The 14,126-nt window shown below is 39.5% G+C and overlaps 2 protein-coding genes across 7 annotated transcripts in view; both read left to right on the top strand.

Annotated features, from left to right (window-relative positions):
* Positions 1 to 10,979, top strand: part of LOC117539765 (kinase suppressor of Ras 1-like) — a 72,636-nt gene extending 61,657 nt beyond the window's left edge. For 3 of the 4 annotated variants that reach the window (XM_034206081.1, XM_034206090.1, XM_034206064.1), the window contains exons 8-18: positions 484 to 596; positions 843 to 1,017; positions 1,137 to 1,194; positions 1,736 to 1,790; positions 2,636 to 2,875; positions 4,488 to 4,684; positions 4,800 to 4,896; positions 5,348 to 5,481; positions 5,902 to 6,033; positions 6,501 to 6,636; positions 7,959 to 10,979. In XM_034206081.1, coding sequence (XP_034061972.1) covers positions 484 to 596; positions 843 to 1,017; positions 1,137 to 1,194; positions 1,736 to 1,790; positions 2,636 to 2,875; positions 4,488 to 4,684; positions 4,800 to 4,896; positions 5,348 to 5,481; positions 5,902 to 6,033; positions 6,501 to 6,636; positions 7,959 to 8,093 — 1,472 coding nt within the window. In that variant the 3' untranslated portion in view covers positions 8,094 to 10,979. The remainder of the gene's footprint in view (positions 1 to 483; positions 597 to 842; positions 1,018 to 1,136; positions 1,195 to 1,735; positions 1,791 to 2,635; positions 2,876 to 4,487; positions 4,685 to 4,799; positions 4,897 to 5,347; positions 5,482 to 5,901; positions 6,034 to 6,500; positions 6,637 to 7,958) is intronic. The other variant, XM_034206072.1, reaches the window with a different exon arrangement.
* Positions 10,980 to 13,322: 2,343 nt separating this feature from the next.
* Positions 13,323 to 14,126, top strand: part of LOC117539976 (galectin-9B-like) — a 17,470-nt gene continuing 16,666 nt past the window's right edge. For all 3 annotated transcript variants that reach the window (XM_034206371.1, XM_034206368.1, XM_034206357.1), the window contains exon 1: positions 13,323 to 13,500. In XM_034206371.1, coding sequence (XP_034062262.1) covers positions 13,468 to 13,500 — 33 coding nt within the window. In that variant the 5' untranslated portion in view covers positions 13,323 to 13,467. The remainder of the gene's footprint in view (positions 13,501 to 14,126) is intronic.

The raw sequence follows: 14,126 nt of genomic DNA, 5'->3' as shown, positions 1-14,126 counted from the left end.
CTTTTCAGGCTCTCGCTCCGAGCCGGCCCTGAAAACGCGTTGGTGTGAAAGGGGCAAAATACATGTTTTTTATATATCTGAGACCTATAATATATCCATTAGGGCTGCTCAATTAATCGTATTTTAATCGCAATTACGATTATGGCTTGCAACGATTACGAAAACAAGGTAATCGAAATAAAACGATTATTTTTTTATTATTACTTTTTTCTTTTTGATTTTTCAGTTGAATTATACTTACAGTTCAGGATAATCAACTGTTAAACACTACTGTTCACATTTTCTTTCTCCAATAAATTGACGTTTTCAAAGTAAATGGATAATCGTTTTTAATAATCGTGATATCAATTATTGACCCAAATAATCGAGATTATGATTTTTGCCATAATCTAGCAGCCCTAATATCCATGTAAAACAGTCTAATAGGGGACCTTTAATATTCAATGTTATGTAATTAAACCAATGTTTTGATGTGATTTGCAGTGCCCAGGATGCGGAGGGCAGAGTCAGTGCCGTCAGATATCAATAACCGGATTGATCACACAGTAATGATCCCACTGCAGTTCGGCACTTTACCTAAGGCAATAACCAAAAGGGTAAGCACACGTTTCTTTTGTATGACAATATGTTGCCGTTCTCAAAGTTATTAAGTGTGTGTGTGTGTGTGTGTGTGTGTGTGTGTGTGTGTGTGTGTGTGTGTGTGTGTGTGTGTGTGTGTGTGTGTGTGTGTGTGTGTGTGTGTGTGTGTGTGTGTGTGTGTGTGTGTGTGTGTGTGTGTGTGTGTGTGTGTGTGTGTGTGTGTGTGTGTGTGTGTGTGTGTGTGTGTGTGTGTGTGTACGCAGGAGCACCCCCCCAGTTTGAGCCAGCTGGACTCCAGCAGTAACCCATCATCCGCCACCTCCTCCACACCTTCCTCCCCGGCACATTTCCAGCACAACAACCCCCCCAGTGTGAGAACCACCCCCCCATCTAACCCGTCACCACAGGCCTCCCGGGACAGCCGCTTCAACTTCCCAGGTCCTAACCTGTTGAGATGTATTCACCTGTCTGAAGCCTTTTAAACGTTTAGCATTGCACATCCTCCGTTCTGACTTAATAAAGTATGAAATGATGAATGTTGACTGATGTTCCACCAGATGTTCCTGAGTCCACACACACTGCTGTTCAACATGCTGGCGGCTCCAGTCAGTCTGGGTAAGGGAAAGCAACACAGAAACCAGACTGGCTGATGTTAGCTTATCATACTTCATATAATAATCTTTCATTTAGTCTTTTATAGATAATTTTAATTTATCCGGAATATTTTATATTTTGTATTATTTGTGATATATATTTTTCTACTGCAGATGTGTTTATATTACATATTGAAATGTGCTGTTTATTTTTGTATACTTTATTCGTTTTAAATATTGTAATGCCTAAAATCACTGCTGCTATAGATATTTACATAACACAAGAAGTTATAGTAACATTTTGTTTTAATGCCACATTTACTTTCGGAGAATTAGAATACTTTATTAATCCCGAGGACATTGGGTTACTTGACAGTTGCTCCATTTTAAAATTAAATAAATCAACGATAAATAAAATAGAGAAATCAATAAACATAAAAGGATTAATAAAAAAGTTGCAATTAAAAAAGTAAAATATTTATATGAACACGTATATTACAACACATACAGTGGAGTATAGATATATGTATTAATGTTGCTATTTCCCGTCTCTCTTTTCTCAGACTGTCGCAGGTGGCCTTCACTGACACACAGCTGTCAGCGACGCAGCGAGGGGGGGTGAGAACTGGCCCTCACTCACACAGTTACATTACCACAAACAGGAAGTGAAAATAATGACTTTGCTTGGGCGTTGTGGTTCACAGCACTTGCAAATGAACTGATGTAGAGCACATTACTTTATTATGTCATATTAAGTGTTCTGTGAAGGAGCTGTGTCTCTGAGCCTGACCGACCGCCATGCCATCAAATACAGTTTTAATACCAAAGCTTTACATTAAACATTATTTAGAAAAAGATTATTACAGGACAATATATACATAGGCACAAAGTAAAGTAAATAATCAGAATTCTTTTTTTTTACAAGTTTAAACAGTAAGAAGAATTCATTAATTTAGTAAAACAAGATGCAAACATAGAACTATTTAAATCTATTTAATGAGACAAATTACTCTGAAAATATAATAAAATATGTACAGTATATCTGAATTTAAATTGGAAGAGTTTTGAAATAGGTATCATTGTGAAGAAATGTGCAAACATTCACAATAATTCACAATATTCACAGTATTTTCTACTTTAAAAACTGGACTGTATTTGGTTTAACTTAAAATAATGATGTATATAATATTGTAATTTTATAAAATGATGAAATAAATAATTAAAATGTTGATAGACACTACACTGTACACCGGAAGAGAACCATTAGGATTGTTACATTGTACTCAAAGAGCCCATGCTGCTAATACTATGCCACTGTATCAACTGAAAGGGTTGTTCTTCAACTTCCATTAGTTTTCTTTATATTTCTCACATTTATTTTTGTAAGAGATCCTTTTCCCCCTCAAAGCACTTGATTACTCAACAGTCCATGGTCACTTCCATTATTGTGTTCTTTGTTTCAGGAGGAAGACTACCCAGCTAAAGATGAGGAAGCAGGCAAAGATGGCGACACAAACCAGAGCTTTTCCCCTGAGGAGGGGGATGCGGACGGGCTGGAGGACCTGCCTTCTTCCATCTGCCGCCGGGGGGCCGTTGGCCGCCGGAGGGGGCCGTTATCTCGTATGCCCAGCCATACCAGCGTCTACCTGCAGGAGTGGGACATCCCGTACGAGCAGCTGGAGCTGGGAGAGCTCATTGGCCAGGTGAACACACACACTAATGCTATTTCTCAGTTAGAGTACTTCTCTTAGTGCACTGCATGTCGTTCACTGTGAACAATTTAAACTGTGTAGTGTTGTCTCGAATTCAATATTTCTGCTGTCACCAGAACTGACATTTGCCGCTGATATCTACCAAGCTTCCTAGCTAGCTAGATAGCTAGATACAACTCTGGGAAAAATTAAGAGACCACTTTGGTTTTACTATGTACATTTGTGTTATTTTATTCTATAAACTACTGACAACATTTATCTGTGTTGGAATTCAACAGACACTGGAATGGAATGGCTGCGATACATGTAGAGATTGAGATTTAAGAAAAAATGTGGAGCTGTCTCTTAATTTTTCCAGAGCTTTAGCAATATGCAACGTTATTGTTCTGTGTAGAGACTGCTCAATCAACCCTATACAATTAACGTTGGCCTCTGTTCAACACCAGTATTTTGAAAAAACCCACATATTAAAATATGATCTGGTATATTGCTGTGTTCACAGGAGCAACCATTAGCAATGGCTGGTTGTGCTACTTCGGTTAAGTAGCCAAGATTGTGGTCTTTGATAGCGAAAGTCTCCGGTGTTCCAGACATTGATGTATGAAGAGATCTGGTCTGAGGCAGGGCCCAGATCATTCTCATGACAATTGCTCAGTGGTTAATTTTTTTGTTTAAGAACACAAATACTTGGATCTTCCAACGTTTTCCCCATCCATGAAGCCCATAGAGACCGCACACTTGTTTATTCTTTTTCCAAGCCCTGCTGCCAATCCACTCACAGCAGCTTCATGCCTGGTCTCGGCTCAGTCAAATGGAGCGGGAAAACAACTCAGACTCGGTTTTTAGCACATTTTACAACATTAGGCCCAAATGAATGAATTAAGGCCTATTCCTATTGTGTGGTAGATTTACAGATGTATCTTCACTAATGTTAATCAATGAGAACAAGTAGTTCTGGGCCTAATGACGTCACATGACTGACAGGGATGTTGTAGAACCACCGTTTTGCCACTAAATTATCTTCAACAACTGGCTAACTTCCTGGGGGCTTGAAAACAAAACGTTTTGTACGTTATGAGAGCACCATCAGCGTTCTCAGTGCACTGCATTTCCATTGTGCCGTACTTATGCACTCAAACTAGCCAATTCTAGTAGAGCTAAAGGTGTATTGAGACACAGGTAAGGTCAAGTAAGGTACGTTTATTTATACAGTATAGCACATTTTCAGACACAAAGGCAATTCAAAGTGCTTTACATCAACATTAACACACAATAGGAAGACAAAAGAAAGGAACAATAAATAAACACAATGGAATAAAAGATTCATAAAAAACATGCGTAAAAGAGATACAGAATAGTTTAAAAACAACATTGTGAAAACAGTAGGTGTTACAAGAAGTGTAGGGATAAAACAAGTGAAATGACTTCTGGGTAAGCGGCTGTATAAATAAATGTTTTTAGCCTCGACTTATAAGAACTCAGCGTTGGTGAAGACCTCAGGTGTTCCATTTGTGCGGTGCATAGCATGATACTAAGTACATATACAGAATAAATGTCATGTGGGTCCGACACAGCAGACACATTTGACCCTGTGGTTGTCCAGGGCCGCTGGGGGAAGGTTCATAAGGGCCGCTGGCACGGGGAGGTGGCCATCCGCCTGGTGGAGGTGGACGGGAACAACCAGGACCACCTGAAGCTCTTCAAGAAGGAGGTGATGAACTACAGGCAGACCAGGCACGAGAACGTCATCCTGTTCATGGGCGCCTGCATGGCCCCCCCACACCTGGCCATCATCACCAGGTACAGCTGCTCTAGTTCCCAACACAGACTCATGTATGGCAATATTTATTCTTTGTAGGAGTACGTGTGATATGTTGTGTGTTTTAGTAACCATGTTGCCGTGTTTTTCCTGCAGCTTCTGTAAAGGTGTGACTCTATACTCTGTTGTAAGAGAACGAGGTCACCTGTTAGACATCAATAAGATCAGGCAGATTGCACAGGATATTGTAAAGGTAAGCAACCTGTCATTTGAATATCAATTTATGAAGATTACCTATAATCTATGAATACCAAATGTCTCACTAAATATGTCACGGATGTGTCTCTGTTATAAATGAAACATTAGTATTTCTTTCTGTGCCTTTTTTTATTTAATGAAATACTTTTCACGGATCAAATACTGCCATCACAATTGGCCCACACCTGTGCAAAAATAAAACAACTATTATTCCTTAATCCTTAAATGTAAGTATTTATTTTCTCTCAAAAAGACATGTCACAGTAGAGGAACAAAAAACAAATATGAACCTGAAAATGAGCAGAATATGTCCCCTTTAAAGACACTTTGTATTGTAACAAAACGATTCAGACTTTGTTGCCCAGCCAGTCATCCAATGAAAGAAAACACTCTATAGTGACAAACAGTAACAAGAACCTTTGACATCCTTTTTGTCTCTATTACAGGGAATGGGTTATCTGCATGCCAAGGGAATAATTCACAAGGACCTGAAGTCCAAGAACGTGTTCTACGACACCAACAAGGTGGTCATCACAGACTTTGGCCTGTTTGGGATGTCAGGAGTGGTTCAGGAAGGCAGGTAGGAGAGACATGAAATGACCCGCTGTAATCTGCATCTCTATATCTAATGATCTGTACCTCTGGCAAACCAGTGTTCATTAGTACTGTGTGTGTGTGTGTGTGTGTGTGTGTGTGTGTGTGTGTGTGTGTGTGTGTGTGTGTGTGTGTGTGTGTGTGTGTGTGTGTGTGTGTGTGTGTGTGTGTGTGTGTGTGTGTGTGTGTGTGTGTGTGTGTGTGTGTGTGGTGTGTGTGTGTGTGTGTGTGTGTGTGTGTGTGTGTGTGTGTGTGTGTGTGTGTGTGTGTGTGTGTGTGTGTGTGTGTGTGTGTGTGTGTGTGTGTGTGTGTGTGTGTGTGTGTGTGTGTGTGTGTGTGTGTGTGTGTGTGTGTGTGTGTGTGTGTGTGTGTGTGTGTGTGTGGTGTGTGCGCGTGTGTGTGTTAGAAGAAAGAACGTGTTGAGGATACCTCAGGGCTGGATCTACTACCTGTCTCCAGAGATTGTTCGCGAGATGAGCCCGGAGGTGGAAGAGGACCAGCTTCCCTTCTCCAATGCTGCTGACGTCTATGCATTTGGGTATTCAGATTCACATTCATTCATTGTGCATACAATTTAAATGTGCCTTTGGGACTGACGTTTCACACAACATTCAGTGTGATATTGTTGTCACCTGCTCGGGTTAATTAACATACCCTTACTCTAAATACATTCTTCTAAAATGTATATTTTATCAACATTAACACTAATAAAACACTGTATATATTATAATATACATGTTAAATGTTGTAGTACAATGTGCACATATTTACTTTAACTTGTTGTTTATACAAAACATTTTTTTTAATTTGATCTGTTCATGGACATTTTCCCTTAAACAATTCAAAATGTGCAACTGTCAAGAAGCGTAATGTCCCTGGGATAAATAAAATATTCTGTATACTATACTTTTTTTAATGTTTTTTCCTGGAGTTTTATGTACCACTTAGTCTAGAGGTGGTTCCACTCGCACCATCGTTTTTCTTATGTCCTTTTTGTGTTTTCAGCACAATCTGGTATGAGCTGCAGGCGGGCGACTGGCCAATGAGCAGCCAGCCTGTGGAGGCCAAGATCTGGTTGGTGGGCAGCGGGGAGGGCATCAGGGGGGTGCTGGCAGTGGCCAACCTGGGCAAGGAGGTCACGGTGAGTCTGGTTAGATTGTTCGTCAAGTTACTGAATGATGATCTGGTATGTCTTACTTTGCATTATTGCATTTCATTTAGCTGACACTTTAATCCAAAGTGACTTACAATAAACCAACAAATATTGTGTGCTACATACAGAAGTGAGGTTTTTATCTTTTTGCCCCCCTCCATAATTATTATCACACATCGTAATAGTACACAGCACAAAGAAGAGAGAGTCTTTGATACAAATGTGTAAGGCATAAACATTTAATCTACATTTATCTTTCCTACATTTTAAATATAGCTGGCTTGTAGGAATACATTTATATCAGTGCTGTGGCACAGCATTCACACTAAATACAACTTTGAAGCTTCGGCATAATTACAAGCGGAGAACGGAGTAACTTGACGTCACAGCAGGCATAACAACAGCCGGTGTTTCTCCTGAGTGTTTTCCCCGGGAAACAAACACAATACACACAAATGCAAAATTACACAAACACACACACACACACACACACACACACACACATACACACACACGTATACACACACACTCGCGAGCTTCCCCCAGACCAGTAATCCAAACGAAAATATCTTCCCTCCGTAGTATTTTGATCATCTGCTCCGCTAATAATCAATCAGATCGATGGATTCCAGAGAGAGGAAACTTTGAAGGCCTTTTTCTCAAAATGATGACTCGGTGACAGTCATTATATAATGTGACATATTTTGCTTAATATTTGGAGTACAACAACAATCCTGATATCATTAGAAAGCTAGGAATCTCCTCTTTCCAGCAGTGTATACAACTCAAAATGTGTCTTCGGGTGAATGCGACTGATTTCGATAGAGCAAGTCACATCTGGTCTTTGTTTACATTAGCAAGCATCGCTAACACTCAGAGCTAACCTGTACTGGAGAGAGTATGTGTAAAAAAGCAGGGGAAAAAAAGGAACTCACCTTGTAGTAAACCCGCAAGAAAAGAAGCATTTGAGCTCCATACTGTTTCAGAAATAACCTTTGATGTGGTTTGGAACATGATATGACGTTTAATCACGGCAGCATTTAGCTGAGTATCTGGGTAGAATTCTCCTGCATGAGCTCTCCTCTCTTTTTTTGTTTTTTGTTTAAAGCTACGGACCCAGAATCAGCACTTCTCTAACAGGGCTGAAATAGAGGGGTATGAGGCATGGCTAGAATGATCTGTTTGGTATTTTGAGCAAAACGCTTTACTAAAAATAGTATAATAGGAGACCTTTAAGATGCTTTTTATTGATCATTTACAGCAAAGTGAGGGTATTAACACATGTATGAAACCCCCTCCTCTCCCAACAGGAGATCCTGAGCGCCTGCTGGTCCCGCGAGGTGGACGGCAGGCCCTCCTTCACCCAGCTGGCAGACATGCTGGAGAAGCTGCCCAAACTCAACCGCAGGCTGTCTCAACCCCTGACACTTTTGGAAGACCCCTGAGTAGGTATCAGAGAACAATTCCAGGGTGGACCGACCTACAACACAAACACATCCAAAAAAAGGGAGTCTTCATCGTTGATTGTTGTCGTCTACATTTTGTAAGCAGTAAAAAGATGGAGCTCAAAAGATTTTGTAAAGAAATGTGAATATTATGAAGCTGCCCTGCTGAGTATCAAGTCATATAAATGACCTTTCTCATTTTTTTTTTTTATATATACAGATTATTTTTGGGCCGGTTCAGCCTTTATTAGAGAGATAGATTTGCAAGAGGAAGATAGAGGGGAAGACACTCTTAAAGGGACCGCAGGCCAGATTTGGAAGGAACCAAGTGCCGGTATATTGTATTTTTAGGAAATAGTATTTTTGCTATGCCTGGTGGGATTTGTTGCTCCCTCTATACTTCCTTCATCTGCTTTTGCCACTGATAATATTTCTCACAGTCAGCAGTTATGTCCTCTATTGTTTTCCTGATTTCTCTCCTCTCCTTTTCCCTCTCTTTGTGCTTTCCTCTCCTCTGGGTGCTGACCGATCCCCCTCCTCTGTTCCTGTTGGGTCTGATCTCCACTCCCGCACACTTTTCACCATCCTCTATGTTTCCCTTTGTTTCCACTTCTTCTTATCTCTGCCTTCTTCTCCTGCTGAAGGCCTTGGGATCATCATCACTGCCTGAGAGATCAGTGCCCTCAGGGTCTGCACGCACACCGAACATACATGAACAAATTCAGCAGCTGAGGCTTACCAAAACATTATATTGGCTTGAGCAAATGTTATCAATATTATTTAAAAGAACAGTTTCCATCACGTCCTGCTGTTAATGTGTGACTAATATCTGTATTGATTGTTATCATGACTTTGCGTACATGTGATTCAATCTCAATATGCAGGTCATGATGGCAGTCTGTTAGCAGGGGGAGGGTCATGTGACAGAGGGAGGGAACATCTGTAAGATCCCCTTCTGTACTCTTTGTAGGCTTATTCAACTTCAAATGTACAAAATAATTGTCCCACACATCGTTAGTGGATATCTTGTCGTATCATGAAGATTACTTTCACGTCACATTAGCTGCTACATTCTCAGTGTTAACATTGAGGCAGGTTTCCTTTGTTAACCTATGTACCAGCTGGTGCCTCCCACGGTTCAACCACAAGCTGCTTTATCCAATACAATTCACTTCATTTAGCTTTTATGTTTTTAAAGTGACATACAGACAGATTACCGCACACATTAGAACAGTTAACCTCATTGCATCGAGTTCTAATTGTTTGAGAAGAAAAGATAAAAAGGGTTGATTCACCTTTTTCCCACATTTACCTATAAGGTAAATATCTTTCTGCTAAGTTATGTTTTATCATTAAGGTTTTAGACAAATTGGATCCCTCTCTGAGACTGCACTAAAACGACTGCCTTTGGAAACTGGCATGGGGGAATCCACAGTGACCAGAATACATTCTCCAGAAATAGGAGTCCAGTAATAGCGACCATCACTGTGGTCCATACTTTAATGTAATAACCACTCTGAGATGCGATGACACTTTCTCAGATATTCATGGTCCCCAGATGATGAATTAATAAAACTTTCTTGATTAGCTGACTATTTATGTAGCACCATAATCCAGTTTCCCCAATACTTTATGACCAAATATCTGCAGATTTAATAGCAGTCCCATCAGCATCAGCTAACCAAACTAAGATGGTAAACATGCAACCTGCTGGCTAGACACTAGCATCTTAGCATTGTCATTGTGCGCATGAATATTAGCATTCAGTGAGGTACCACTACAGTAGATAGTAACTTCCCTTGGAAATGGGTCTACTCCCCGAAAATATTAAACTATATTGAAACATTGCCTTATGCCGAACATCAAAAATACTTGACATGACGCTTGAAACTTTAGATTCAGGCCTTTATGATTGGATGCTCATAAATGACTGTATGTTGGACAGCTTTAGCATGCTCTAACAAAACAGATAAAACTGTCACATGACGTGCTGTTTCAATACATTATGCGTCAACTATGGAGTGGTGCAGCGATGAGGTCATTTTGGTTGGCTGACCCAGCAGGTTAGCATCATTTAGCCACTTGTTAGCAACCACAGTTTTTATGACACAGAAGCTTCGGACTTTCACCAGTGGAGTTTTTCCTGAGTGTACTTTATTCCGAAGAACAAAACGATAAAATCTTCTTAAGCTTGTGTTCCCCACAGACCTCATCTCAGGCCTCTAACCACAAAAAGCGGTTCAGAAAAACATTGACTTTGAGACGAGGGAATCGGAAGGGGTAAAATGCTAACTCATTCAGGGTTTTAGGACTCATTCCTGCACCACTCTAAAGGATCAGAATGGCAAGTGATACCTCCCACACTGAGATTTAATGAGAGCTATTTGTTCAGTCTTACTTTGATTTCACAGGAAAACAATGAGCTGCGGACAAAACTTGAATCAATAAAGTCATTTGTCTCAGGTTTTAGTATTTTCCTCCCATGAGTGCACTGCAACGCATCGTGTGTGTGTGTGTGTGTGCGCATGTTGTTTCCTCTGGCAGGATAACAATATACACTTGGTTTATGTAATGGGGGCTTTATGATTGTGAAAATGATCAAACCGTGACGTTATACATATATATGTATATACAGTGATTGAGGGTTGTATTTAATTTACTGTGTTTGTAAAAGGGTTTCAATTTCAGAGCATTTTAATTGGTACTGTATAGAGATTTTTAGATTGTAAAGACTGTGTCAACTCTTTGTATATTGGTGTTCTTCTTTGAGGTTGTGGTTGAATGTGTTGGAGGGTGTTGGTTTTCTGAGTATCTTTGTACAGGATGTGACGATACATTGTAAGCTTAAGGTCTGAACAATTGAAGACATTAAAGCCTCTTCCAGTACTCTGTGTGCTTCTTCTTGTATTACAATCAATGCTATGTATCAGAAAATAATGGCGATAGAACTTAAGAGTGTAACCACATAAAAACATGTTATTTAAGGTAACAAGATTATACATTCAGGTTTTAAAGACAACTTTATCACAATCTTGTCCATCTATAACAACAGCAGATTTAAAAGAGATGACCACAACAACAGTCAGGGATCTCACAAATTCTCTTGCACTGTATTTGTATTGTTATTTCATTCACTATTTTTGATTGGTTTAATTCGTTTTTTGTCCTATATATATATTCATGTTGCATTGTTGGAGAAGCCTGGGACTTAAGTTTGTAATTCCCATATCTACACTGCAGCTACAATAAAATAAAGCCTTGAAATATAACAAATAAAACTAAGAGAAAAACTGATCAATTCAAGATTTAAAAACAAGAGCTTCCAAAAAAAAATGAAGCCGGAAGCTTCACCAAATGTCCATATTGTCCTGAAGTGTTGAATGTTGTCTTAACTCATCGCCCTACCGGGATTCAGACCAAGTTAAAGGCGTTTCATGTTTCCAACTTGGTAAACATGGTTCCTCTCAGCGGCTGAAATGCCGCTGAGAGGAGTCAAAAGGGAAATGTTTTTTAACCGTGATGTCATTAAGGCCTCCGTAGAAAGGCCTCTTCCTTACAACAATTCCGATAGCGGATGTAAGAGGACCATTTAGGTATCAGATGTGTTCAAAAAGCAGAAGTATTGAACACCAAAGCATTAATAAGGGTTTGCAGGGTCAGACTCATGGTTACCATTGTGTATTATTATCCACTCTTTGTCAGGACACAGGGCAATTGACATTTATGACATCTTACAAACCACACACACACACACACACACACACACACACACACACACACACACACACACACACACACACACACACACACACATCGGCAGTCATATTTCTGTCTGATCGAAACCTATAAAATCACTCCGGTGAGGAACAGCTAGTCATTCATTAACTTCTCTGACCTTATGCCATACTGTAAAATGTTCCCTTGCAAATTCAAATAACATCATTCAAAATGTTACATACGTTTAATATCATAAGTGAAATATATTCAGCTATACAGTACATAACATTTAGAACATCCTTAAGTTTTGTATAAGCCTTGCTGGCAGATAGTTTTGTATTTAATTTATTTAATGCCTTTTATTGCTTATCCCCCAAAGTGAATTAACTCTCCAAACATATCATGATGTTAGCAATATCATCACAAATATTGACCCATTATGTAATATTTACTGGCGATTAAACTGTAACCTGTAAAACTGGGTTCTGTGTTTATCCAAAGAAGACCATACTGAGGAGAGTCCAGTGACATGACTCACTTCCTTTTCTCCCTTCCTGTGTTGTCCTGCAGCAACTTTCAAACTGTCTCTACGCTAGGCCAACAATCAGATAATATAAACTCGTAAAGAAACATGCAAAACACTAGCTTGGTGGCTACACTTTGTGAAAAAATACTTGATAAAGTCAGTGAAAGTACCTGGTGGTAGGACACAGTAGCAATCAGTCTACTGTAAAAGGGGCATGTGAAATGATATTGACATGCAGATAATGACACCTTCACACAACATTGAAGCAGTTTACACGCTGTCTGTTTATATTTAGCTCTGGCTCAACTTTGTACTGTTGCAAATGATCAGTCACTTCCTTGATGTTTTTTGTATAGCAAGAAGTCTAGTCGAATGGGCAGGTGGGTCTTTATTATACGATACGATATACTTTATGGTCCCCGTAAGGAAATGTGTTCTGGACTCTGTCCTGCAGTTACATGTACATGTACATATACAAGCATAGTGGACATTAAGAGACATACACATATCATCAGTCATACACCGTTTGAACAAACACAATACACAGACGCACATACTGACAATGGCGACCTATTGCACTACCCTCATGGCCAACATTTAAAAAGTACATTTCATTACATTTGACTACACTTCATTTCATGTGAATGTTAAGAAGCTTAATCGACATAGGTAGGAATGAGTGCTTATAGCGGTTATGTTCATTTTATTGAGATTTCTGTGTCTAAAGAATACTTTTTAAAACCAAAAAGCCCACACTTGGAATAAAGATGGTAAAATATGAGGGGGAAAGGACATGGAAGCAATGATCATAGTAGTTGACATTACAGGAATTTATTGGAAATGCATTACTTCTGGTTACAAATGAGAATTTTGACTTTCATGAACCTTTAAAATAACACTGTCTATGCACTTTTTTATTTTTTTTTGTTCAAAGATTATCAGTGGGAGGGGTTGGCTCAGACCTATGGCGCAGACATGGGGGTGAAGTTCAACTGTAAACGCCACCTACTGAAGGGAAATCGAAACCTAACTGTGCAGTAAAAAGAGATTGTACTTGTAAAAGTCTCCCATTTTGTCCGCATCCGCAGAACACAGCCGACTAGGAGTCCTGTACATTTACAATTTGGGACAATGGCTTACAATCAGACACCGTTTTACAACCCAGTAAGTAATTCAAGTTTAATTTCCTCTCGTCTCTGGTGGTCTCTTCTTTCCTGACAAATGAGGTGGAGATTTGTGAGTCTGCCCATCTCGGTTAACCAAGGTCCGTTACACACAGCCACACAAGCGGAAATGTGCATTCTAGCAAATCTAAACCATACATTATTATAGGGAAGATTTCATTGCAGATCAGCAGAGTTTATAACGGGAAATCAAGAACTGTGGGACCTTTTAAACAATATGCTATCTGCTCTCCGTAAACGGAAGTTGGTCATTTTAAAGTAATGGAAAGTAATCCGTATTGTATTTAATAATGTAGGCTACGTAGGATTACGTTTTAACATTTTAAAGTAAAATGCTTAAATCTGGTGCACTTTGAGCGCCCAATTACTAGAGACTAGATCTAGGGGGTACAACTCTAAACACCCATATGAAAAAGATCGGTTTGCATTTATTAATCAAATAAGTATGTGAACATAACCAATAACCCATAGCCAATAACAAATAAATGGTTAACATTTATTAACTACGTTTCTCTCTCTCTCTCTCTCTCTCTCTCTCTCTCTCTCTCTCTCTCTCTCTCTCTCTCTCTCTCTCTCTCTCTCTCTCTCTCTCTTCTCTCTCTCTCT

The sequence above is a fragment of the Gymnodraco acuticeps genome, unplaced genomic scaffold, assembly GCF_902827175.1.
Source record: "Gymnodraco acuticeps unplaced genomic scaffold, fGymAcu1.1, whole genome shotgun sequence".
In the NCBI taxonomy this organism is placed as follows: domain Eukaryota; kingdom Metazoa; phylum Chordata; class Actinopteri; order Perciformes; family Bathydraconidae; genus Gymnodraco; species Gymnodraco acuticeps.
The sequence above is the reverse complement of the archived record's forward strand: the minus strand, read 5'-3'. Positions and strand labels throughout refer to the sequence as shown.